At 44.6% G+C, this 14,540-nt stretch overlaps 1 protein-coding gene, 2 long non-coding RNA genes and 1 pseudogene across 7 annotated transcripts in view; 2 read left to right on the top strand and 2 right to left on the bottom strand.

Annotated features, from left to right (window-relative positions):
• Positions 1–14,540, bottom strand: part of LOC309608562 — a 733,071-nt gene that overhangs the window by 393,375 nt on the left and 325,156 nt on the right. The window lies entirely within an intron of this gene.
• Positions 1–14,540, bottom strand: part of OSBPL10 (oxysterol binding protein like 10) — a 389,819-nt gene that overhangs the window by 89,252 nt on the left and 286,027 nt on the right. For all 4 annotated transcript variants that reach the window (XM_082348482.1, XM_082348480.1, XM_082348479.1 and 1 more), the window contains one exon: positions 9,546–9,756. In XM_082348482.1, coding sequence (XP_082204608.1) covers positions 9,546–9,756 — 211 coding nt within the window. The remainder of the gene's footprint in view (positions 1–9,545; positions 9,757–14,540) is intronic.
• LOC309608555 overlaps positions 1–14,540 on the top strand; it is a 239,459-nt gene that overhangs the window by 53,718 nt on the left and 171,201 nt on the right. The window lies entirely within an intron of this gene.
• LOC309607352 (large ribosomal subunit protein uL23 pseudogene) lies at positions 150–9,078 on the top strand (annotated as a pseudogene). Its single transcript has 2 exons — positions 150–154; positions 838–9,078. The product of its transcript is annotated as a large ribosomal subunit protein uL23 pseudogene (transcript).

Below are 14,540 nucleotides of genomic sequence, written 5' to 3'. Positions count from 1 at the left end.
TCCGCCGTCTCGAACCAATCCAAATTTTTTTTATTTGTATTTTTACCACAACGTTTTTGTTTTAGTGGCAAAAGGGCATCCATATATCAGTCCTTGATGTCATTTTTAAAAAGTTAGAAACTCACAACACTAAAATCAAAGGCTGAAGGATGAGGTAAGGACAGGCTTATGAAGAATCCCCATAAATAATAAGGTGGATGGGGTTGGACTAAGAAAACCAACCCAGGGTTCCAAGATCCAGAATCTTCCCTAAGAAAGGTGGAAAGATACTTCTTACCTGTCCTGTTGACCAACTCCTGCTCAGAGACCTGAAGTTGGATTCAGATCTTAAATACTGGGCAGCTGTCTCATAAATACAGGGGTACTACTTTCTTTTCATTTTATTTTATTATACAAGTAGTAAATGTCCTCTGGAATAATTAGGAAAACTTAAAAAAGCACTAGGGGAAAAAATGAAATCTGCTCTCCTAGGCAATCAGGACAATGTTCCGTCCATTACTCCCACACCTTAACTCTGTCCCTCCCTCCCCTCCATACCATCATTCAGAGATGATAACCAGGAGACAGACAACAGGGCAGGAAGTAGAGTCTGGCCTGCTTGTGATACACAGCATCCTGAGACAAAGACCAGGACAGGAAGGGTGGGGGTAGCAATGCATGCTGGGAAATGCAGTTTTCTGTACATTCTATGGATTCAGAGCATCAAAGAACCAGTGAGGGAGGACAGGAGAGAAGACCACCTCAGACCAGTCCAGCTGCTCTAATCACCAGCCACTGGTTTGGGAGTCTGGATAGAGCTGCCTCATGTGAGGATAAAGGAGGAAAATTCTAATATAGAGTGAATGAAAACGAGTGTATAAATCAATCACTTCCAGCCTCAAGACCAGTAGTGAGCGCCCCCACACCCTCATTTTCTTTCCTTCTCTCAACCCCTGCCCCTCCCAAAGCCAAAGCCAAAGCAAAGGCTTTGAAGGCCAAGAAAGCAGTGTTGAAAGGTGTCCACGGCCACAAAAAAAAAAGATCCGGATGTCACCCACCTTCCAATGGCCCAAAACACTACAGCTCAGGAGGCAGCCCAAATATCCTCGGAAGGGCGCCCTTAGGAGACACAAGCTTGACCACTATGCCATCATCAAGTTCCCCCTCACCACCGAGTCAGCCATGAAGAAAACAGAAGACAACAACACACTGGTGTTCACTGTGGATGCCAAGGCCAACAAGCACCAGATTAAATAGTCTGTGAAGAAGCTCTATGACACTGAGGTGGCTAAGGTGAACACCCTGATCAGGCCTGATGGAGAGAAGAAGGCATATGTTCAACTGGCTCCTGACTATGATGCTTTGGATGTTGCCAACAAAACTGGGATCATCTAAACTGAGTCCAGCTGGCTAATTTTAAATATAAAAGTTTTCACTAGTTAAAAAAAAAAAAAAAAAAAAAAAGGCCCATATAGTGCTTGGGAAAAGAAACAGTATCCTCAGAAGGCTTATAGGAACAATATATCTCTGAAATTTCTAACATAAGGTGTCAGAGAAAACATCAGGAGAGGTGTATCCTCGCAACAATACAAAATAAGTAGCTGCTATGAAACAAGAACAGAGAGCCAGAAGAAGAAAATGGGCTGAGGTGAAGAAGGAGATAGAGGCAGAAAGGAATTATTATAAGGAAACAAAGTCAACATTAGCAGAATTAAGGTTAATACTGAAACGAGGAAAAAGTAGAATCAACAATGTAGAAAGTCGAGTAAGTAGTGTGTCAAGAAAATGAAGTTCTACCAGTGAGCAGCTGCAAAGGGCACAAGACCAGCAATGAGACAGAACATAAGACAGAAGATACACAACAGAGACCCTAAAGTAAAGAGATCAGATCAGTGGAACAGAAACAATAAACAGTGACAGAAGTAAAGAAACACAGCCCGAGCGGAAGAGAGCGCTTTGGGTTCTGCTGAACACAGCCCACCTCAGTCCAGCAAAACCAAGGGGAAAAGACTCACATCTAGACACAGCTTGGCTATATTTTCTTAGGCTTTTTCTCACTGAAATTTCAAACACATACAAAACTAGAGTAGTATAATGACTGCCTGGCTCATGAAGTTTGGCAACATTTTTTAATTAAAAAAAAAAATCATGAGAAAAATTTTCCAAGCATTTAGGCAGAAAAGTTAGACCTGCCTTAAAGGAAAAAAGAAATCAAGCTAGTCTTGGATTTTGCTGCAACACTAAACACCAGAAGGTGAATAGATGAAGAGAATAATGCAAATAAAAGTCTACAGATTTGAAGGTGGGTGCGGGGCTGGGGGGATAATGCTTATCTTCAGACAAATTATCTTTCCTCTGCCAGAAAGAGTCAGCATTTATTGAGCTTTTGCTAGGTGCCAAGGACTACCATATAAAATTTACGTGCGCTAACTCATCTAATCCTAATGACGACCCATGGGTAGGTCCTATTATTATGTCCACTTGACAGGTAAAGAAACAAAAAGGCACAAGAGCCAGTAAGTGTCAGGGGTAGAAGGGAGATGAAAACCCAGGCCACCTGGCTCCAGAGCCCAGACTCTTAAACTCTACACTGTATGCCTTCTGAGCAGCGCTGCAGAGACTCAGAAAATATTCTACCTTCTAGGGAAAAAAATGACTTGAGGACATATCTCAATACATGAAGAAAAGAAGCAGAATTAAGAACTCAAGACTGGAGAAATTGTATAAAAGGATTGGCAGTGAGCAATAACCCAGTTGAACATAGAGCTGAGCAAGGCTGGGACTCAGGGGAGGTAAAAAGACACTTGCCTAGGGGTAAGATTTAGAGAGGCACCAAAACACTCAGTAGTCAAGATAAATGACATGTGCACGCAATATTTTTTAAATCAAAATTAATGTCAAAACAAAAAATGTCTTAAAGGACTCAGTCTCACCTGCCTCACACTGTCAAGTCCTGTTTTTATTTAAGGTTTTGATATTTTGTTCATCCTGGATTTTTTGCATTAATTTTGGTTTAAAAATATTGCATTAAAACAGCATTTACCTTAATTACTTTGGCACCCTTAAATGTGTGCTCACGCTGGGTGCCTCACTTCATTTCATCCTGTCCCAGTCCTAGAACTGAATTTAAATACTTGTTATAAATGTGATTACACAACTATGAAGTTAAAATTCTTTTAAAGAGATTTAATCATTATCCCACATTATTAAGTATTAAATTAATATTTAAATACTAATAACAATAGCCTCCATATTATATTACCCAAAATTGGGAAGTCTATCTGAGAAACAAAGGAAATTAAAGTATTCTAAGTCTTCAGCACTAAAGGAGAGAGTGAAGACACAGTGTCATTCTTGATTTTGATGATTAGAAAAATACAAGTTAAAGAATGCTTATGAAGAATGCAATGTAACTACTACTAGAATTTATGTACATATTTTTTCCCAAAACACTAAAGAAAAGGGAATACAATCTGTGTAGCGAAATAAGAGGAAACAAGAAAAGCAGCATAGAAACATGAAAACAAAAAGCATAACAGAGGGACTTCCCTGGTGGCACACTGGTTAAGAATCCGCCTGCCAATGCAGAGGACACGTGTTCGAGCCCTGGTCTGGGAAGATCCCACATGCCGCGGAGCAACTAAGCCCGCTCTCCACAACTACTGAAGCCCGCTCTCCACAACTCCTGAAGCCTGCATGCCTAGAGCCCGTGCTCTGCAACAAGAGAAGACACCGCAATGAGAAGCACACGCACCACAACGAAGAGTAGCCCCCACTCACCACAAATAGAGAAAGACCCAACGCAGCCAAAAATAAATAAATAAATTTATTTTTTTTTAAAAAAGTGTAACAGAGACCAACAGAAAAACAACTACTGGTGTAAGGGAAAAAATAAATGGACTGCGTTATTCTTTTGAAAGATAGATTCTCAAGATTGTGTCATAAAACAAAATGCAAGTCTAAACCATATTTCATTAATTGGAAGACACACCAATTTTCACATTTTAACAACCCTGAAGCTGGAGTTCATCTTACACTCAATGGCGTGTCATAGTTTAATTGGCAGCTTTTTCTTAGTGGCACAAAGGCTAATGGTGTGTGTTACTGTTGATGTGTTTGACAGGTGAGAAAATATGGCTCACTTATAGAAAGTGACTCAGAAGATCTAAAGGAGAAAGAAGATCACAAACATACCAGCAAGTACAAATGCAAAGAAGACTGCAATCAAATATTACCATGTGGCTGCTGACTGGTGGCCAATCAGGTAGCTGCATGTTAATTACCTTTCACTTTCTGGTCCACCTTAACCTTTGTGAGCAGGAGACCATCAAAGATGATCCAACAGAAGAGAGGAGGAAGACAAAGGATGGGATGTCCACCAAATGGCAAACCCAGTCCTTAAACCAGGCTTTGACACACGCCTGCATCTCCTCACACAACATGCCTAAGTAGATAGAAGAATGCCAGGAAGAAGGGAAAAAAGAGCTTCTGGTTCCTTGAAGCAACCAGAAGCAGAAAGAAAGCTACAGAAGATTTATCTGTGGGCTTTAAGGTTTGTTTGACCATGGAACTGTCTTACTCTGTCCTTGGCCTCGGTTTACACCCTGCTTGAGTGCTGGGAGTTGCAGTGCCCGTGCCAGGGCTGTGACACCTCTGCTCAGAGGCCAGTGACAGGAGAAGGTCCCTGGTAGGTCCCTGCCTCTTCCTGTAACACAGTGAATTCACGCCTCCCAGGTTCAGTCAACCTGAGAGAGTTTTTCCCAAATGGAATAAGACTGACATTTACAAACGTGGGAAAAACATAAGGCATATTTATGATGAAAAGCTGGGATGTTAGGATCTAACTGCTTTCTTTACGGAGGAGCTGCCACTCAAACAATCTGTTTATACAGTTGTAAAAACAAAAAATCTACCATCTGAAATATTCTGCAATGCTAGCTTTTCCATTTTCTCCATATGCTGTTTACTGAAGGAATTGTCGTCACATTTCTATCTTGGCTTTTAATCACAAAATAAAGGAGGGTGACTTACGTGGGACTCACTTTCACCAGAAGCAGCAGGTCTTGAGAAAGAAGGTATAAGAGACAGAGAAAAGCAAAGAGAATCTCTGAGTGGGGAAAAGGGATGAAGGTTGAGAATCTGAAGCTGTTTCTGGAAAAAAGCGAAGCTAAGCAGAAGGAAGAAGGCAACGGGGCAGAAAAGCCAAGAAGAGTACCTATAAAAATAGTGTCACCTATTTGACCCTTTTGGCCAAACCCCAAAATAGGAGGAACCAATGCAACTGGCTTATTAACTGACAATTCCCACAAATCTTAAAAGAGAATGAAAAAGTTATTGGAAGCGCAAGTTAAGAAGCACATATTAAATTCCGCTCCGGTTCCCCTCTCTTCAATTACACTTGTTTTGATCTCTGGCCCTGACTTATGTCCAAGGGCACGGGCATCATCCAGCTATTCCCTGAGGCTCTACCATCCTCGCTCCAGCAGCTCTGACCCCAGTGTTCTCTCCCAACGTGCCCTGCACCCACCATTCGTTGGTACCCAGCTCTGACCTCGCACTAGAACATGCTGGTCTGGTCACAGGTGCCTGCACTGACTTTGAAGCAAGTTCCCCGCATCAAGGGTGCAAGCGAGGAACTACGCAGAAGCACAGGCAGCAGACTACTCTGCCCCCAGGACCACTTTAAGGTTCCGGAACCCCCCTCAAGCCCAGATTCCCAAGCAGCCCAGCCATCTCTGGAGCAGCCCTGCCTGCCTCTCCACGTAAAATCAGAGGCGCACATCTAGACTCAGGAAACCAGATGCCCACCTGCCCCACCCCATCAATCAACTGCCTCCATCAAGATGTTGGAGGAGATCTAGTCACCAGGACAGAGGAGAGCTGCGTAACACAAGCCTTGACCAAAAAGCCAAGTTACTTTATTAATTTTAGCTACAAACCTCTTCATAAACAGAAGTTAAATGAAGCATTTCAGTCCTGCATATCTTAGAGGTAACATCAGAGACAGGCCCAGAGCCTGAAATGCGTAGGTGGGAGCAGGTGAAGACTCAAGTAATTCTGGACCTTGGTCCAGTTGCTCTGCGTGTTTGAAATGAAATCAGGATCAGGGAGCAACATTTGCAGACAAAGGCTCCAGAGCCAACACATTCCCCAGAAGATGCAATGAGAGGCTACAGAAGATGAAGTGCTGCAAGACCACAAATTAATTTTTGATTCTGAAGAGGGGCAGAAGGAAAAAAAATCAGTGCAGGGGTCAGAAAGCATAGAAACTTCAAGAACAATTCCCATGGATACCAGCTGTGCTAGGGGATCTGCACGCCCCGCCCCAGGCCCCTTGAACATCTAGAGGAAACCCTGACAGAGGTTGGCTTTAATGAGATTTTGATTTCCATCAACCCAGCCTGGCACTCCTTGGATATAACCATTATGTTTTTATCAGCGGGAGTCAGTCTGCTACAGTCACTATCAACCTCAAGAGCCCTGAGATTCTAAACAAACACATTTTGTGGTGACACTCCCAGGGTTGCCAGATTCTCTTATTCTGCTAGCTTGAGAGTCTGGAAATCCATTGTAACTGCAGGCAACTGTGATGCTTTGGATGCAGGAAGTAATTCCATTTTTTCCCCCAAATGTGTGGCACAGATTTATTTATTTATTTATTTTTAATTTTTTTTTGCTGCGTTGGGTCTTTGTTGCTGTGCACGGGCTTTTCTCTAGTTGTGGCTAGTGGGGGCTACTCTTCCTTGCGGTGCACAGGCCTCTCACTGGGGTGGCTTCTCTTTGTCACGGAGAACGGGCTTTAGGCACGTGGGCTTCAGTAGTTGTGGCACGTGGGCTCAGTAGTTGTGGCTCGCAGGCTCTAGAGTGCAGGCTCAGTAGTTGTGGCACACGGGCTTAGTTGCTCCATGGCATGTGGGATCTTTCCGGACCAGGGATCGAACCCGTGTTTCCTGCATTGGCAAGTGGATTCTTAACCACTGCATGTGGCACAGATTTAAAAGACACATGCAGAATGTTTTAAAACCTAAGGGGCTGTGTTACATGGAATGTAACTTTGGAAAGGGTTAAGAAGACAAAGAAACAAAATAACTCTTATGATGCTTCCTGCTCTATTCTCCAACCTTCAGCCAAGTTCTTTGGTAAAAATGGCTAAAAACACACAGAGATCAGCTCGGTGCTTTGTGACCACCTAGAGAGGTAGGATAGGGAGGGTGGGAGGGAGACGCAAGACGGAGGAGATATGGAGATATATGTATATGTATAGCTGATTCACTTTGTTATAAAGCAGAAACTAACACACCATTGTAAAGCAGTTATACTCCAATAAAGATGTTAAAAAAAAAAAATGGTTAAAAGGAAGGGAGGATGGACAAACGGGGCCAGGCCAGGGGTGGGACAGGGAAGAGTTGCAGAAGGCAGCATGGTGGGTGGCATAGTGTCCGCGACACTGCTCGGTCTCCCCCTCCCCACACCCCAATAGTCCTCATTTCAACCTGTCACCACATCTGAAATTCCACCTCGAGCTTTGTCCCTCCAGGCCCTTAAAAACCCCAGAGACACAATGAAAATCAGGAACAAAAATCAGAAATTTGCTAGAAAGCCACCCTGAAGAAAGATGTAAGGGATGAATTTTAGGAACAAGAAAATGGGTCAAGCTTCTATCCACTCATTCTCGGAATGAGCCTGTTCGGTCGCAGAGGCTGGACACACAATCTGGTGTGAAAGGGATCCTAGGAATCTTGAGAAGCATCCGGTCTAACACTGATTTGTACCCAAGCCCCAACGCACTCACCGAGGCTCCATCCAGATCAGGAAAAGTCAGGGAGTCCCAGCATCAGAGTCCCATTTTTCAAGTGGAGAAGGAAGAAGGAGAAAAGCAGATTGGGTGCCTTCACTCCATGCCTCGACACACATGCCCCTCCCAGCCTGTATCCTGTACCTGAATGTTTTTCCTTTTGTTACAGAGGACATTGGTGGAGCCATCAGCAAAATTTAGTAAGGCCTGCAGATTAGGAAGAGGATTGTATTCATGTTAATTTACTGATTTTGACCACTGCGCTGTTATTACGTATGAGAGTGTCCTTTTTTTTTTTTTCTTTTAATGAAATTTACACTGAGGTATATATAAGAGTAAAGATATATATCAAGTCTGCAACTTACTCCTAAGTGGTTAGAATATTATAATAGGCTTATATATACAGACAGAAGATAATGAAGCAAATGTCAAAAAATGTTGGCATTCAGAGTATTTGGAGATATGAGGATTTTTCATACTATGCTTGTTACTTTTCTAGACGTCTCAAATTATTTCCAAAAAAAAGTAAAGAAAAAGAAGATAGACCTGCCCTGAGAAAATTATGATGTGAGCAGGACAGTGTCCCTGGCCCCAGTTTGGGGGACCCAGAGTCCGCTGGGTGTTCCATTCTGGACTGAACAAAGGACCCCAGGCACCTGCCACAGTGGGAAGATCCCACCTCTGGACGTGGCTCTGCTGTAGCTGGGTGGCCTCGGGCAGGTCATTTAACCCCTCTGAGCCAGCATCTCACTCACATGATGGGCATAATAATATCTACTTGGTGAAGATTTCAGAAAATGTGTAGCAAAAGCCAAATGCTGACAGAATCAGAGCTTAGTACATGATGGTGGGTATTACAGAAAGAAACCCGAATTACCCTTATACGGTTTACTGTAGGAAACCAACATCCCCGTTTTAACCTTGGTGAAAGAGGGAGGCAGAGGGGACTTGCGGGAAACGTGAAATACAGACTGTCATAACCCAGCTATACTTTCCATCACCTGAACTACCTCATTTCTCATTAATTAATTGAACCCTGGGCAACAAAGCTCCATGAGGCTTCAATTCGTCTCTTAATTCTAATACTTTACAATTCTATATGACATGACCAATCTCAAGCCATTTTTACCTTTATCATTTAATTTAATCTTCCCTAATATCTTTCTATCTGCTTATTGATTAAACACTTCAAAAGGATTGGAGCATCTTAAGGGGGGTTATTATTATCTCTAGCTTCTTGGTAAAGAACTGGAAATGCTTCTGCTATGTATTCCAGAGAAATTCTCACACCGGGCCCTGAGGGGACAGGAAAGGGGGGCGGTGAGGGCGGGTGACCAGAGAGCAGGAGGTAAGGCGGGTGTCCATCAGGAGAAGGTGTGGAGCCAAGTGTTGGGGGACGCACTCCACAGGCACAGTTAGAAACAGCGGACTAGAGGCGCATAGCAATAAGTCTTGCAAACACAACACTGAGTGCAAAATTCACAAACGGAATGCAATGGAGAACGGGGCGCCAGCACGTCTCAAAGTAGCTTCAGAGTATTCATGGAAACACGTTAAATTGTGCATAGGATGGCAACTGCTAATGGGTAAAACAGAAATAAAAATATAGCCCAAGCGAGGTGGGGAAGGAAGAAGGGGTAAATGGAGAAGCGCTCGGATAAAAGGCGAGATGGATGGATTTAAAGGAGGAAGGCGATGGCAGACAGACACACGCATGCGTACATCGGACAGCGCGCACTTGCAGCCCCGGGCAGGCCCCCGGAGGTCTTACCCGAGGCCCCGGGCCTGTGGCTGGGCTGGCCGGCTTGGTGCAGGCTCTGCTGGAGCAGGCTCAGGCACTCCCCAAGGCAGCTGAGGGTGGCAGCAGAGGTAGCTTTCAGGAGCAGCAGGTCCTGGTCCAAGGCAGTGAGGGGCCCGGACCCCGGCAGAGACTCGATGGCATGCACCAGGTTCTTCTGCTGTCCCTCCACCTGCGTCATCATCTGCGGAACGGGAAGACAGCAAGGAGGTGAGGGTCGAAGTCCTCTCTTCCACAGGCGGGGAGCCAGCACTTAAACCACCGGCGTGGATGAAAGTGCGGGGAAAGTGGTGAGAGACGGCATCACCACCCAGAATGCCAGCAGCGTGGGAGACAGCTCGGAGGGTGCTTGGCGCACATCCCTCCTGGGATGATGCAGGCCTGGGTGAAATCTACCTGGGTCCATCCACGCAAAGGCACGCCTCTAGAGCTCTGATCACAAGAGGGTTTTAGAACTTTAGAGCTGAAAGGGACCATCGGGGCCACCTGGGTGTATCAGTTTACAGATCTTCGGAAGGTAATAATAAATATACTAAAAGTATAGAAGTCTTGTGACCAACTTTAAGGTCCTTGGACCACGGAAGGTTATCTGAGACAGTGGAAGCGGGTGGCTTTGCCTCAGAGCAAGGTTAATTCCATGCTTTCCTTCCAGCTGCAATCCATCCCTAACTCCCTGGCAGTCCTATTCGAAGTTCAAGAAATAGAAGTGACATCTGGGGCTGGCATTTGTGGGCGTGAGACCAGACCGAAGCCAGTGCCGACCCACTCCGACCCCAAAATGCTACAAGAGCCCACGACTTACTTAACACCGTGTGTAGGGTGACAGGAGGAGGAGAAAAACTGGGAGTTCTAGAGCCAGCCCTGCTCCATGGCTGAAGCTGTGACAAACCAGTAACCCTGTGTTGTGGCCTGGCTTCAGTTCGTAAGCTATAGACAAGCAGTGTCTCCTTGGACAAATAAGGAAGGAGAAAGGAATTGAAGAACTAGAAAAGGACTTCACTGGTGATCTTGTGAAGTTCATGCCCCTCCTGTTTTACAACTTATCTCGCTAAGCAAGATGATGAGCATAAATTGCATGGCAAACAAACAGTCGAGCTGATACATGGGGGAGCTAAAGCAGCCTGCGCAAGGTCACAGGGTCACAGGTCAGCATCAGAGGCAGGAACCAACTCCTGTTCTCTGGACTCCGGTCCACTGTTCTTTAAGCATCCCTCACAAAAGCCATCCTTAATTTGAAGCAATCGCTCCTGCTTTGTCACTGTCATCCCAGGAGGATCCTTGTTACCATCAAGATGCCACCAGCTGGGAAGAAGCAATACTTCTGTAAGGACTGCTGGACTTGGACACATAACTCATCCCATGCTTGGGCTTATTTTTCTATTTTCTTTTGAAGGCAAATATCTGCTATTTCCTATCACTCTGTGTAGTCATCTCCTTAAAAAAAAAAAAAAAAAAAAAAAAAAGCTCCCCCATTGCAATCCTACTTACCAAAATCGGTGCCATTACTTCAAAAAGATTTTTAAAAATTTCAACATTAAACATATTACACGCCCAGCCTCTGGCCATGTAAATTATTTTTTGCAGATTACAGAGGTTATACCTAGCCATTCTGGCTCTTAAAACAGTACCTGGGGCATAATAGGAGCTCAATAAGAATTCATTTCTCCTTCAGGTCTTTGCTGAAGAGCTGCCTTCTCAGGAAAGCTTCCTGAACCACATAATTTAAAATCATATGTCCAACCAAAACCCTGGCTGGCACTCCTGTGCTCCTTCCCAACTTATTTTTCTCCATAGCACTTACCATCTTCCAACCCAACTTGTAATTTACTTATTTCTTATGTTCATCTGTACTAGTGTGAAAGCAAGGACTATTCTATCTGTGCTGTTCACTGATGGATCTGTTTAAAGAATGAACGAACCCCCAGGGTCCCTTTTTTCTCACTGGGGCTCAAGAGAGTCTGTTTATGACACAAAGTCTACACAAATCATTATAGTCTATTAGGACAACATGGCTGAAGATTCAGTAAAAATAATACCTCTGTTATCAGTTTAGGTTTGCCAAGAAAATGGTTAAATTTAACATTGAAAAAGATAAAATGTTTTTATATTCTTCGACAGTCAACTCTACGTAGAACTGCTAACGTTTAGGGAGAAGTTGATTTCAAGCTACTTGTTGTAGTCAGCATTTCTGTAAATTCCTACCATAAAATCTTGTCTTAGAAAAATGATGCGTTGAAAGGGAAGAAGCAAACATAATGATGGAATGTAAATGTATTATGTTCTGGACTATTATGGACGATACCATAATGCTTAAGAGAAAAGGTGAGTAAAATGAAGCCATTAACTATGGAATATACTCCTTTTTAATCAACGAAAAGAAGAACTGTATTCCAATTATATAGTATAGGATAAGTACTTGTTATTTCACAAGCATAAAATATGCAAATCTCAGGTAATAAAAACACAAAAGTGACTTCCAGAATCTTCTACCCTATTACGACAGAGGCAGGTTCCCAGAGATGGAAGGCATGTATCTGCTCTCTAGAATGTATTCAACAGTGTTTATCGGAGCCTGTTGCCAGCGCCAAGAGGCAGGACAGCCTCCAGCAAAGGACGTCTGAACCCGCAGTGGGTGGATTTGACGTTTACAATGACTGCAGCACGGCTGGCACTGAGTGGGAGGGGGCAGGGCTGCCACATGCCCCACAAGTCAAGGCAGAACTTTCCTGCTCAAAATGCTGAGAGCGCTCCCTGAGTGACCCTGTGCTACAGACTCACCAGGGACCAGACACTGGATGGATTTCAGCATCTTTCTTGGTCAACTGAGCACTAAAACGAGCCTAGCACAGCGCGTGACACACGGGAGACGCCAACAGTCATTTTCTCCCCTTTTCCATGTGACGCAAAACAGAACTTTAGTCTTTAAACACACAATCGATGCCAACCTTCACTTCCTATTAGCATCATCAGGCTCCAAAAGAAACTGAACGAACCCTGAAAGCAACGCAGGACTCCCAGCCTCAGCGCTTGTATATCACGCTTATCACTGCTTTAACTTTTCTCACACTGGGAGGCACTGATGGAGAACCTTCATCAGACTTGGGAAGAACAAGTTTTAGCTGTTTCCATATCTAATTTTAATGAAGGGCACATATGAGAAGATGTCGCAAAGCTGTACACGACAAAAACACCAACAGCAAGGTCTCAAAGCAGCTCCCTCTGCCCTGCAAGGTTCCCACACCCTCAACACAAGGGCAAAGCACGGCCAGTGACGGCCACCAGCCTTTGAACAGCTTGAACCACTAATTACATAAGTTTCAAGTCAGAGCTCTAAACACTTCTTCTGAAGCACAACATCAACCATGTGTGGTGTTTAAAAACCAAAAAAAAAAAAAAAAAGCACACATTTCATTTCTTGTGGCGTTTGGCTTCTAAAATCAGGGGTATCGCCACCTTGTTAACACAGGTGCAAAATGGGACCCCCGTGAAATTTCAGAGATCCACCCCCTGGGAATGTCAACTCTGAAGTTGTGAAATAGTCTACCTTTAGGTCAAATCCAACTTCACAGGGAAGGAAAAATGCTATGGTCCACTTCTCATAGCACAAACAACGGCATGTGCACTGCAAAATCAAAGCATAGGTTAATGCTAAGAAAGTCAGTGGCTGCAGATTTTATGGTTTTATTTCACTGAAGCTGAAACCAAAGCTGAAGGCAAAGACCAAAACCCAGTGACATCAGCTCAACAAGATGAGATCCTGCTAAAGAGGGAACTGAGGAGGGGGCAGCAAGGGGGCAGCGGCTACACTTGCTCTCGCCTTGATGGCCTCAGACTGTTCTGACCTGCAAAGCTGGGTGCAGGTTTTGAGAGGCGCCGGAAAGGTCCAGTCCTGACAGGCTAGACATCCACGAATACCAGCTCCTCACTCATCCATCCGTCAGTAACCAAAGCAGCAGCGTCACGCTCCGATTTCTTATCCTAATGTCACCAGGGCTGCCAGCCTTGCTTGGCCAAGCCTTCTGGGCTCACAGACTCCCCCAGACCTTCAGTAACTCAATCCCTCTTGCCTGGAAGGAGAACAAACAATTCGATGCCAACTTCAAGGTGGCCTTGGTTTGACATTTGTCCTCAGCCTGCTGGAATTCCAGAGCCCCTTCTAAGTCTCCTGTCTGGGTCAGGGATCAGTCCTTGGCTAACTCAGGCTTCAAAGACCTTAGAACCAAAACTAACTAACTAGCTAACTAACTAAAACTAACACTTTTCTCTCTCTCTCTCTCTCTCTCTCTCTCTCTCTCTCTGTCTCACACACACACACACACACAGAGCTTACTATCTCCATTAACACAGATTTACTATTCAACTACCCTCATTAGCATTACTTAAAAATTCCAGACTCCCCACCCCAGAAATGGCTTGCCGGCTCCTTACAGAAACTTCCTGAAATATCCATCAGCTCTTCAATGGAAGCCATCAACATAACAGTGTGCACCCTAAAATTTGTTAAATGCCTTGTCTCAAAGTCTTTGCCTTGTTTCCACCAATCCTGAGCCGTTGTCTCTTGATCCCAATCAAGTCCCTGTATTGTCAACCAAAGTTCTAATTCTCGTATCCAGACGCTGCCCTCCTGGCTGGGAGACACTGCCCCATGGAGGTGGCATTTCCCCCACAGCGTGAACAATAAAGTCCCTTGGCCTTGTCATCAGAGGGTGGTGGTGACATCTGGAGAGGCAACATCCCAACCTCTACAGCCTTTCTCCACGTTTCTGAGTGTTGGGAACCCAGTTAAGTCCTGGCCTCACCTGAACAATTACTCCCTCTTGCTGAGTCGCTTCCCTGACTCTCAACCTGCCTCCTGCACTTCCTGGGCTTTGTCTGTTGTTCCAGCTCTTGGCATAACCAAAATGTTAACAAGCCAAGAGTTTCCTTGAAGCAGGGTCCCGGGTCCCTTTGCACCGCTCTCCGTGGTCC

This window comes from Balaenoptera borealis (assembly GCF_965194805.1).
Source record: "Balaenoptera borealis genome assembly, chromosome: 12".
Taxonomy (NCBI): domain Eukaryota; kingdom Metazoa; phylum Chordata; class Mammalia; order Artiodactyla; family Balaenopteridae; genus Balaenoptera; species Balaenoptera borealis.
This window is presented reverse-complemented; position numbering and strand designations above follow the sequence as displayed.